Raw genomic sequence first — 12156 nt, forward strand, 5'->3', positions numbered from 1 at the left:
TGTATTTGGGTAGCAGAAAGACCTGGCCTAGATTGCATTGTTAGGGGAGGTTTGGCTGAGAAATTAACATTTACACTGAGACATGAAGGTTGAGAACTATGCTTGCAAAGAGAGGAAAAGACCATTCTACTGGGAATGGCATGAGCTTGACTTGAATTCAAGAAAGAGAAAGGCACATGATTTGTTTGAAGAGATATTTAGAAATCAGATTTCATAGTATCTTATAGCCATTGCTTTTCAAACTGCAGACTGTAACTTAATAGTAGAAATAAAATCTAGTGACTAGAATTTCAAGGAAAAGCAGTTATTTATATATAACAAAAAATACAGACATACATACACGCATATCTATAAGGTATAAGCACATGTACATATACCCCTGTAGTGAGTAATAGATCATGCTGTAAAAAGAGATCATAATAAAAAATGCTGAAAAATCTACTTTTGTAGGCCACATTAAAGATTTTGTTTTTTTACCTAAGAGCAGTGGATAGTGACTTAATGGTTTTAGAAAGGAAATGACTTGATAAGATTGGAATTTTATGAAGATATATCTGACTTTGCCTGGAGATTACAGTGGAGGAAGTCAACAGAAAGGAGGAAGAATAGATGAGTCCAAGTGGGAGATGGTGGTATTTTAATTAGAGTGGTAGCATTGGAGATGGAAATAAGTAGGGGTTTTGAGAAAATACCCAAGTTAGTAATATTAACACATGTTGGAGATTGACTGGAGTTAGGGCCTAAGAAATGGTGATGTGTTAAGGAAGATTTTACATTTATATTCAGTTTATTCTAGAGATAATAGTTCTCAGTGTTTATATTTTTACTGTAGTATACTAAAGGAATGATACTTTGTTCAGAACATGAAAAAGTCTTTTAAGTTAGTTGATTGTTGCTCTCCATCATTATACTAGAGACTAGATGAAATGTATTATAAGTTATGTAATTTCCCTATAATAAAAATATCTTACCAAAATTGTACAGTCTCTGTACAGTGGTAAAGACTAAAGGGCAGAGTGTTTTTTTACACATTGTTACCCCTAAAGAAAGCTATCCATGATGTTTACTAGTATTTAAATATACCCAGTTCATTTATCTGGGAAAAATCTTAATAAAAATACTTTTAGTTCTATTAATTTTAAATATTTTTATGGCAATTGTTTGGTAATGGTAGCACACAAAACATTGGTTAATGCTACTAGGCTTATTTTCTGAACGTTTTAGTGATTTTTTTTTTTGCTTTTTGATGTAATAGCATTGTCATTTTCTAAACTTTACTAATATTTTTCATGTTTAGTAATGAAGTCGCACTGCACTATGCATGTGTTACATGAACTACTCATGTACCACAAAGTAGGCTATGGATTTGTTTTACTTAGTTTTTAAGTTACTTCTGAAGACTGTTGGAATTTGGTGTCATTTAGTTTAAAAAATTTGCTAGGGTATCACGAAACCTATTTTAGGTTCTAGTTATATTTCCATTTCAGCTTGTCTGAGCTGCTTAACATCCTTTTTTATCTAATTTTTCACATTAATCAGAGAGGTATAATAGATCAGTATGAGAAATTATATGATTAAAATTTACTCCAGGAAATGTATGGTCATGCAACAATTCAGTCAGAGAAACTGAATAACTTTAGGAGTAAAAATGAATAAAGTTACACAAATTTCAGTTTACAAATATAGCTTATTTTGGTGTCTCTGGCTTTAGGTCGAATGGCACCACCTGTAGATGATCTTTCTCCAAAAAAGGTGAAAGTTGTTGTTGGAGTATCTCGTAAACATTCAGACAATGAAGCAGAGAGTATAGCAGATGCATTGTCTTCAACCTCAAATATTTTGACCTCTGAATTCTTTGAGGAAGAGAAACAAGAGTCTCCAAAGTCAACATTCTCTCCTGCTCCACGGTAATTTTCTCTTAATATAACCTATAACGATTATTATAAATATTTGCCAACTTACACATGGAGGTCTTCAAAAACAGAAAAATATATTTTTTAGGAACCTTTCTTTTGAGAAAGTAATTGTATCTCCCTATGTTCTAAATTAATTGAGATAAAAGAACAACATTGGGAAAGTTAATTTAGAGATTTGAATATGTGAGGACTTGACTATAAAACTGCCTTTAATTATGTTCATGCCAAAGGCAGGAGAAAGGTCATTAAAGGAAAATTGTTTGCACTTCTGTGGACATTATCTAAGCCAACTAAGAAGGATGACATTGTAAAGCATGACTATGTAAATATGAGTATGATTTTATAAAGTGAAAATATAAATATTTTAATCAATAGCCTTTACATATTCTAGCCTTTTTGACATGTAAAAATAGAGAAATAATTGATGACTGTGTAGAAAATACATTTATTCATGAACATATCTTTAGGCTGAAAACTTTTTAATGTCATCTTTTTAGTCCAGAGATGCCTGGAACTGTTGAAGTTGAGTCTACATTCTTGGCTCGATTGAACTTCATCTGGAAAGGTTTTATCAACATGCCTTCTGTTGCAAAATTTGTTACCAAAGCCTACCCAGTGTCTGGTTCCCCTGAGTACTTGACAGAGGTAACTGAACTTTTCTGCCTTTCTTGACATATGTGTTTCTAAAAGCAGTAGGCAAGGAAACAACATAATAAATATCATAAAAATGTTAAATAAAAATATTTCATTTTTATTCAGAATAAAAATATTTATTGACATTGACCCTTCAATTAATGGAATTATGAGTTCCCAAATGGAGTTTTAGAACTATAGAAAACTGCTCGGAAAGTGTTAAATTCACATGTTAGAATCTGCATGGATATTTAAGATTTTATTAAGTACAATTTTTGTTTAAATATTATAGCTTTAGGAAGATTTTTCATTGTTAACAAGTCTTCTAATTTTCCTACTGCTTGCTTTCTCAACTCATGACTACAGTTCTTACCTATTTCTGTCAGTGAGATATAGACTGTAGTTGGAACTTGAGAGCTCGTTGACACTCCCATGAGACCAATGATCGTAGTTGCTGTAGTGGTATCCTTGGCTGGTTTTTTATTATTATTTTTTGGGATGTGGTAGAAAGCTTTATTTGCGTGAAATTATATAACCCTTGGTTTTCAAAGTCCCATTTCCCTTACACCAGTCCTGGAGAAGGTGCAGCTGGGACTTTAGTAGAGCTAAAAGCAAAGCCAGTGTCCTGAGTTTCCATTCCATGGCGAAGCTGGGTCCAGTATAGCATCAGACTAATTCCAGTCCATCAGTCCGTTGTGTATGGGAGCTTGAGAACCCTGAAAGCCAGGAGTCATGTTCGAGCAGCAAGAGAGAAGGGGTCCAAGAGCTTAGCTGGTTTTCTATCTGAGAGGGATAGGGATTATGATGCAATGTTTATGGAAAATAAACAGCTGTAGTATTATATATAGTATGATAAATGAGAAAGTATAATTTTTAAAAACACTGAAGCTTGCTTTTTTCATGTTTATGCAGGAGGAAAATATATCAGTGCTCCTATACTGTATATTTTTCTATTAATCATGTTCATATCTGACATTAACCTTTTCCATTCTCAGTCCACTGATCATAAAGGCAAAAGTTAAAAAGAAATTTAATTTCTTCAGTAATTCAGGAAGCCTAAACATATATATGCTTGTAAAAAATGTTTTGATTTCAGAGAGGAGAAGGGAGAGGGAGAGATAGAAACATCAATGATAGAGAATCATCAGTTGGTTGCCTCCTGCACCTCCCTTCTACTGGGGATTGAACCCACAACCTTGGCATGTGCCCTGACTGGGAATCCAACCGAGACCTCCTGGGTCACGGATCGACGCTCAATCACTGAGCCACTCTGGCTGGGCGCTTGTTCTTTTTTTTTGGGGGCGGGGGGGGGGGTCCTTTCTCTCACCCATGGATGTGCTTTTTCTTGATTTTAGAGAGAGGATGGGAAGGAGAAACATAAATATGAGAGATAAATAATTGGTTGCCTCCCATACGTGCCCCACCTGGGTATTGAACTGCAACCTAGTTATGTGCCCTGATCAGAAATCGAACCCAAAGCTTTCTGGTATGTGGGACAATGTTCCAACCAACTGAGCCATACCATGTCAGGGCTATGTTTATTCTTTTTAAAACTATCATAAATTTTACTTTTCTTTGTATTAGGCTGAAGTTAGTTTAACTCAGTGTAATGTTGATTATCTGATATTGATCAGTTTGTTTAGCGGTTGTGTTTTTTGTTAATGAATAATTATTATTTTTATGTATGGTTTGTCACTTTTATAAGAGAAAGATTAAGTGGACCCATGATGCTCTTCTTTTTGAACATATCTATTTAGAAACTTAGTTTTTGAACAGTCCAATGTGAAGATCCCTCTTCCTTTAAATGGAGAATTAAGTCCTGAACTATGGAACCCTTTAGATTTTAAACAAAACTATTATTCTATTTTCTGAGCCATTTTCTTTTTTTAAATTTTTATTTATTGATTTAGAGCAGCGGTTCTCAACCTGTGGGTCGTGACCCCTTTGGGGGTCGAACGACCCTTTCACAGGGGTCGCCTAAGACCATTGGAAAACACATATAATTACATATTGTTTTTGTGATTAATCACTATGCTTTAATTATGTTCAATTTGTAACAGTGAAAATACATCCTGCATATCAGATATTTACATTACAATTCATAACTAGTAAAATTACAGTTATGAAGTAGCAACGAAAATAATTTTATGGTTGGGGGTCACCACACATGAGGAACTGTATTAAAGGGTCGCAGCATTAGGAAGGTTGAGAACCACTGATTTAGAGAGAGAGAGAGAGAAACATCAGTTTGTTCCACTTATTTATACATTCATTGGTCGATTTTTGTATGTGCTCTGAACGGGGATCAAACTCTCAAACTTGGTATATCAGGACGATGCTCTAACCAACTTAGCTACTGGGCCAGGGTGATGAGCCATTTTCTACGTGATTGCTTTCTAGAACTCCGCTTCTGCTTTCTGCATATTTTTAGTTTGGTTGGGACAACAACCCCAAATAAAATATTTAAAGCAATTAATAAATTTAATTGCATTTAATATCAATGAATTATACTTTTTGATTTTTGAGTCCATGGAAAAAGTATTCTGATTAAAGTTTTAAATATTCTTAATTGCAGTTCTTAATTGATTTTATTTGTAATTGTTTTCAGAAAAATTGTGCCTTTATAAAAAGTGAACCTTATGTTATTACAGTGATATTCTTTTCTGTGCAAAAATGTATACTATAATCAAACACCAGCTTTTAATGATTAAGGCATACCCCTGCCCATTACCACCAAATAAGCAGGCAGATGTATGTGAGGGAAAAAAAAAGTCTCCCCTAATATTCTGAAATATTCTGCATTTTTCCTGGATTGTCAATGTTTTCCACTATTTCTCTTTCCTTCTGAAAATGAACATGAGTTCAGATTGTTTAACTGTATTTTGGGCATTCACCTAATTCATTTGGAACTGACAGTTGAGGTAAAGCCTAATTACTGTCTGCATTCTTGTTCTCTGATGATGCAGTTGCACAATCTTTTTATTTACTTATTTTATATTACTATTTCAAATTAGTCATAGAGCTAAATTTGTATGAGCTATGATTATAATAAATATGTTTATACATTAATCACCTTCATTTTTACCACAGGATCTACCAGATAGTATTCAAGTAGGTGGCAGGATATCACCTCAGACAGTTTGGGATTATGTGGAAAAACTTAAAGCATCAGGAACCAAGGTAAGGAAAACTTTGAGAGAGTATTTGGAAAGTAAACCACTAAGAGTTCTTATGCAAGGTCCCCTGGGGAGGGAACCAGTACGAATTCTAAATCTAAATAATGTGGTTGACAAAACTGAACTAAAGCCATTTGCTAAAACTCAGAACAGCCCATTATCCCTTTTGTGTTCTTTTTTTCCCTTCCTGATGTGCTTTCTCAATGACTTCCTCAATGTTTTGGAAGAAATGTTTTAGAGTAAATGTTGAGATTCATCCTGGAATTTTACCTTTCTTTGATTATAGACATTTGTTTTAGTGAGAGCATAGGCTAAAACCCTAAAATATAATGCCTCAAAAATACGAAAGTTTATTTTTTTATTATGTTAGGAAGGCCATTCATTCAGGGTGCTTCAGTGGATCTGGTTCTACAAATTATTCAGGGACCAGCCTCTTCTCTCATTACTTTGCTGGTTCTAAGAATGTTGTCCTTATCAGTCAAGCATGGTCAGAGCTGACTTATCTGCAGCACCAGTGACAAAAATGAAGAATGCCTGTCCAGTTATTTTTTAAAAAAAATTTGTATTGATTTTTTGAGAGAGAGAGAGAAACATCGATGTGAGAGCAAAACATCGAGTGGCTGCCTCCTGTTCCCCCACCTCAACCTCACCCCCACAATCCAGGCATATACCCCTGATGAAGAATTTGAACCAGTAACCTCTTGGTGTACGGGGCAACACCCAGCCAACTGAGCCACACTGGCCAGTGCCTGTCCAGACCTAGAAATTGCAAGTATCATTTCACTTCCTCTACCTTCCATTGGTAAGATTTAGTCACATAGCTGCTAAGAAGGCTGGAAATATAGTATCGGTTGGCCATGTGCTAGCTAAAAGTTAAGGGCTTCTCTTTGTAATAGGAGGAAAAGAGGGGAGTAGATACTAGGAGATCATTAGTAGCCACTTAACAATAATTTCTATTTTTTTTTTTATCATTTCTTTAATTCATAGAACAGTACTAAAAAGGAAAAATTAATTATTAGAAGAAGTTGTTTCTCCCTCCAAGGATGATAATACATAGCATATTATAGACATTTAAAAAATAAATTTTGAGTAAGCAAACAATTTTTTTTATCTCTCTCTTAAAATAAGAAGTCTCTAGTAAGATTAGAAGTAACCCAAAATGGATCTGAAGCTAAAAAGAATATTTTCCAATATAGATTTTAGAATTGAAACTGATAGTATTATAATACATTTGAACTGTGAAGCTCTAAAAAAATTAACTACTTTTTTTTGCTGTCACTTTTTCATGACAGCAAAAGTCATGGGAAAGTATTGGGTAGTAGTATTACTCTTACACATTTTGGGAATCACTCTTGATCTATTCATATATTACTGCCAAACACTGTATATTATGCCTCCATCTTGAACTGACTAAAACATTATACTAGTTGTTACCTCTAAAAGGACAGTTTAGATGATAGACTTTTAATAAGAGGTAGAGCTATAGTTCAGCTCATTCACATGTTTTCTATAGGATCTGCATCAATTTAAGCTTGTAACAGATCTAGCTTTCCCCATTTTGACAGTATACCTTCGTGAAAAAGAATCCCCCCCCCCCCCTTTTTTTTACACTACCAAATTGGGACTCTTTTCTCTGAAACAAAGCCAAGAACTCAGAGGCAAGCACATAGGTACCTGAGTAAACCAAATGATTTTCCAAAATATGTGCATTTGAGGTCTTTTCACCCAGTCCTTTTATTCATAAATTCAGTCCCTGTAGATTGGATTATCAGTGAATTTGTGGGTATGTGCACATGGTAGGGTGGTGATGGTAGGTGCTATTAATTTGCTGTATGCTGAGAATACAGGCAGCCCTCAGTGGAGGTTGTAACATTGGAAATAAGGATATAGTATCAATATCGAAAGATTTGGGTTTAAAAATCTCTGCCACTGAGAAGTGTGTCATTTTGAACACATTATCTTGGGATGTAATTTCTTATGGGATGCCTTTAGTAAGTCCACCAATGGGTCAACAAAGACCTTTTCCCAAGAGTTGTTTTAATACTCTTCTCTACATTTAAATTGGCATACCACGTTATTTGGTAATCATCATTATACAACTCAACTGGCTGAGAAATGGTATTTAAAACCAAGCTATCATTTAGGTTATTATTTTAAACAACCATTTATTTTCTTGAACAGGAAATTTGTGTGGTTCGCTTCACACCTGTAACTGAAGAAGATCAAATTTCTTATACTTTGCTGTTTGCATACTTCAGTAGCAGAAAACGCTATGGAGTAGCTGCTAACAACATGAAGCAGGTTAAAGACATGTACCTTATTCCTTTGGGTGCCACAGATAAAATTCCACACCCTCTCGTGCCTTTTGATGGACCTGGTAGGTATATATTTTAATAGAGTGAATAAAACAAAGTGGGAGGTGGGACCAGAGTGAAAAAACTGACTCTGCTTGTTGTCTTGGGATCCAGGTCTCTGGAGCTGACCCAACAGGGAAGAACACCCACTTAATATGCTGTAATATGCTAGATGCAAACATTTACACTTTGTTCTATGTCTATATATTTTTTATTGATATTAGAGAGACGGGGGTGGGGGGAGATCCATTGGTTGTTCACGTATTTGTGTATTCAGAGGCTGATTCTTATTGCCCTGACTGGGGATCAACCCCACAAACTTGGCATATTGGGATGATGTTCTACCCAACTAGCTACCAGGCCAGAGCAATTTACCCTTTATTTTAGGAATTGAAAGTGACTTAATTTATATGTTTTTTATGCAGGGCTTGAACTGCATAGACCTAATCTGTTGTTGGGCTTAATTGTTCGCCAAAAACTGAAGCGGCAACACAGTGCTAGTGCCAGCCATACTGCTGAGAACTCTGAAAGTGTACCGGTAGCATTGCCACCTGAAAAAAAAAGTAAAATGGAAGTTTCCACAGAGGAGGCACCAGAGGAAGAAAATGACTTTTTCAATTCTTTCACAACTGTATTACACAAGCAGAGAACTAAGCCTCAGCAAGCTGTTCAAGAAGACCTTCCAGCTGTAGTGGAACCTTTAGTGGAAGTCACCAAACAGGAGCCACCAAAACCTTTAAGATTCCTTCCTGGAGTATTGATTGGCTGGGAAAATCAGCCTTCCACTCTGGAATTAGCAAATAAGCCTCTTCCTGTGGACGACATACTTCAGAGCCTTTTGGGCACTACTGGTGAAGTATTTGAACAGGCTCAGTCAGTGACAGAACAAAACACTATCAACGAAATTCCATTTATCAGTGAGCAAGCTGACCCCAAAGCAGAGAACGTAGATAAAGTAGAAGCAATGGATGGTGAAGCCAAGGAGGTAAAGGGTAAAGTAGATAATCTTTCAGAATCTTCAGGTAATTCGGTACCAGTAGACGAAGAAACCCCAGTAACGGGGCCCTCCTCCATTTCTCCTGGACCTTCGGCGAGTCTTAGTCTCAGAGGCAAACCACCAGATGTTTCTACAGAAGCTTTCCTAACAAATTTATCCATTCAGTCAAAACAAGAGGAAGCTGTGGAGAGTAAAGAGAGACCATTAAAACGACAGCTGCTGCAAGATCAAGAGAATAATTTGCAAGATAATCAGACTTCAGATACTAGTTCTCCATGCAGGTCGAATATAGGAAAAGGAAACACAGAGGGTAGTGTGAGTGGCAGTGAAAACCTTGTTGCCAACACAGCCAAGTCCCCACAGTTCATCAATCTAAAAAGGGATCCTAGGCAGGCAGCAGGACGAAGCCAGCAGGTAACTGCTTCAGAAAGCAAAGAAGGAGATAGTTGTGGGAATGGAGAAAAGCACACCCCGCCCGGGCCGTCACACAAGGAGCACTTACCAGAACAAACCAATGTAGAGGAAAAGTTGTCTTCCGTAGAGAAAAACTCAAGTGCTCAGCAGAGTGATAATTCAGGGGTTGCACAAAACTTGGCATCAGAAGACAAACACACTTCGCAAACAGAACAAGCAAAACCCTCAGAGGAGAATATTTCAATGCAAAATATTGAAACTGTGCACCCGTTTCGAAGAGGATCGGCAGCAACATCTCATTTTGAAGTTGAAAACACAAGTCAATCAGAATTTCCTTCTAAAAGCATCAACTTTACCTCCAGAAGCAGCAGTCCCAGAGCAAGTGCAAACTTTTCACCCATGAGGCCACAGCAACCGAACCTTCAGCATCTCAAGTCTAGTCCCCCTGGATTTCCATTTCCGGGGCCTCCTAATTTCCCCCCACAAGGCATGTTTGGATTTCCACCACATTTGCCACCCCCATTACTCCCCCCTCCCGGCTTTGGCTTTGCTCAAACTCCCATAGTTCCCTGGCCACCTGTTCACCTGACAGGCCAACCTCAACGTATGATGGGTCCCCTTTCACAAACATCAAGATATGTAGGCCCACAAAATTTTTACCAGGCTAAAGACATTCGAAGACCAGAAAGGCGCCATAGTGACCCTTGGGGTAATAGGCAAGACCAACAGCAACTGGATAGGTCATTTAATAGGGGCAAAGGGGATCGCCAGAGATTTTATAGTGATTCACACCACGTGAAGAGAGAGCGACATGAAAAGGAATGGGAGCAAGAATCTGAAAGGCATAGACGCAGGGACAGATCCCAAGACAAGGACAGAGACAGGAAAAGCAGGGAGGAAGGGCACAAAGAGAAAGAGAGGCCACGGTTGTCACACAGTGATCGCGGAGCAGATGGAAAAGCAAGCAGAGATGGTAAGAAACCAGACAAACCTAAAAGTGAAGACCATGAAAAGGACAAAGAACGAGAGAAAAGTAAACATAGAGAAGGAGAAAAGGACAGAGATAGGTACCACAAAGATAGGGACCACACTGACAGAGCTAAAAGCAAAAGGTAAAATCTGCCAGCTGCTTCAAGATTACTCTTAAGTCATTGTTAAATGTTGCATCTTAAAAACTTTGATTGCCTGCTAGGATTGTGCCATCTTTCAGACTTACCATTGGTGGTTTGCAGAACAATGAATTCCATGTGTTGGTGCGGAGTGCTCTGTACCAGTGCTCATCGTCCCTTCTTCATACCAACTGTCCTAGTTACAGGAATATTTTTAAAAGTTTTACATTGCTGTATATTCAAAGATTTGTTTAATATGCAATAAAGGCTTAGAAATTTTAGTTTTATTCCTTAATTGGTAAATATAGTTAACTCTGGAATATATTTACTGCCTCTAGTGAATGTTCTTTATGACTAATTTGAGAGTAATGTGTACTCTGTAAGTTTGTTTTAAATTGCACTGTTTTTAAAGAAACTAGAGAAGCAACACAAAGACAAGCAACTTCATAATCAGATTATATTAATCAGTTTATTGGGCAGTTTCTGATCAAGAATCAGAAGCCCAAGGAGAACATTTACTGCTTTAATCTGCACTCCCTGAAGGCATTTATTACCATGTATATGACAGCTTTGTGGTAGACCAGTAGTTTCCTTTTCCTTTTTGCCTCTTCAGGAACTTGAATACTTAAGCTTGTACATGATCTTGTGTTTTGCTATCCTTTTTACTGTAAAATGTAAATATTTTAAGGGATATTTTGATTCTAAATATGATAAAAAGAATTTCTCACCTATTTTGTTTGTGTGATTTGAAATTCAGTAAAAGAATTTCTTCTCTAAAACTTTGATTACTTTCATACTTTTTTTTTTTACTCAGCCAAGAACATACATACAAGCATAGCTATCTGTGTCAGGCATTAGGTGAAGGGAAAACCTCACCTATTAGAGGTTTCTGATAAAAATCATGTTCTGAAGGGGTAGAATTTTGAACTACCAATGAAAAACTGCAGCAAATAGCCCACTTTGTAGGTATGTTTCTGAAGACTTGTCACTCTCAAAATTTGGTACGCCGACTAATCATGGTGAGACTAGAAATTTACGAGAAACGTGTTGTGAATCTCTTTGTAAAATGTGTAATTAACCCTAATTTGTTTTGGAGGTAACTGCAGTTTTGCTTGAAATAGAAAGCATATGGAGGCTATTGTTAATTCAAATATAAAGTTATTTACAATTTAAACTACACATGTATTGACATAATTTAAAGCAGTGGCTACCACGTGATTAATACTTGAGGCCAACAAAAAAAAGAGAAACCGGTATTTTTACTTACCTATATTAATGAAGAAAAATATAAATGGCTTCACAAAATTAAGAAGGTAATGTTTGATTTCCTAAAAAGTCCAAGGATTAGAGTTAAAAATAGGTTTGAAATGGAATCAACTTTGTTATTCCCTCTAGCGAAAGAAGGAGTGGAAATTCAAAACCATACATTTTGTCTAATTTCAACAATTTGCATCTTTTTTGTCATCCTTATTCTCTGAAGTTTTTCATCATAAAAGTTCTGAAACAGAGGACTTGTATTTAAATAAAATTTGTTTAATTTTGGTCTGCTTTTCTTTT

General features: G+C 36.3%; 1 protein-coding gene across 5 annotated transcripts in view; it reads left to right on the plus strand.

The window, feature by feature from the left end:
* PHF3 (PHD finger protein 3) overlaps positions 1 to 12142 on the plus strand; it is an 89100-nt gene extending 76958 nt beyond the window's left edge. For all 5 annotated transcript variants that reach the window (XM_014462692.2, XM_023760651.1, XM_006096823.3 and 2 more), the window contains 5 exons: positions 1712 to 1907; positions 2414 to 2561; positions 5640 to 5729; positions 7907 to 8102; positions 8505 to 12142. In XM_014462692.2, the coding sequence (XP_014318178.2) occupies positions 1712 to 1907; positions 2414 to 2561; positions 5640 to 5729; positions 7907 to 8102; positions 8505 to 10606 (2732 nt within the window). In that variant the 3' untranslated portion in view covers positions 10607 to 12142. The remainder of the gene's footprint in view (positions 1 to 1711; positions 1908 to 2413; positions 2562 to 5639; positions 5730 to 7906; positions 8103 to 8504) is intronic.
* The last annotated feature ends 14 nt before the right edge of the window (positions 12143 to 12156 follow it).

Source organism: Myotis lucifugus, unplaced genomic scaffold, assembly GCF_000147115.1.
Source record: "Myotis lucifugus unplaced genomic scaffold, Myoluc2.0 scaffold_187, whole genome shotgun sequence".
In the NCBI taxonomy this organism is placed as follows: Eukaryota; Metazoa; Chordata; class Mammalia; order Chiroptera; family Vespertilionidae; genus Myotis; species Myotis lucifugus.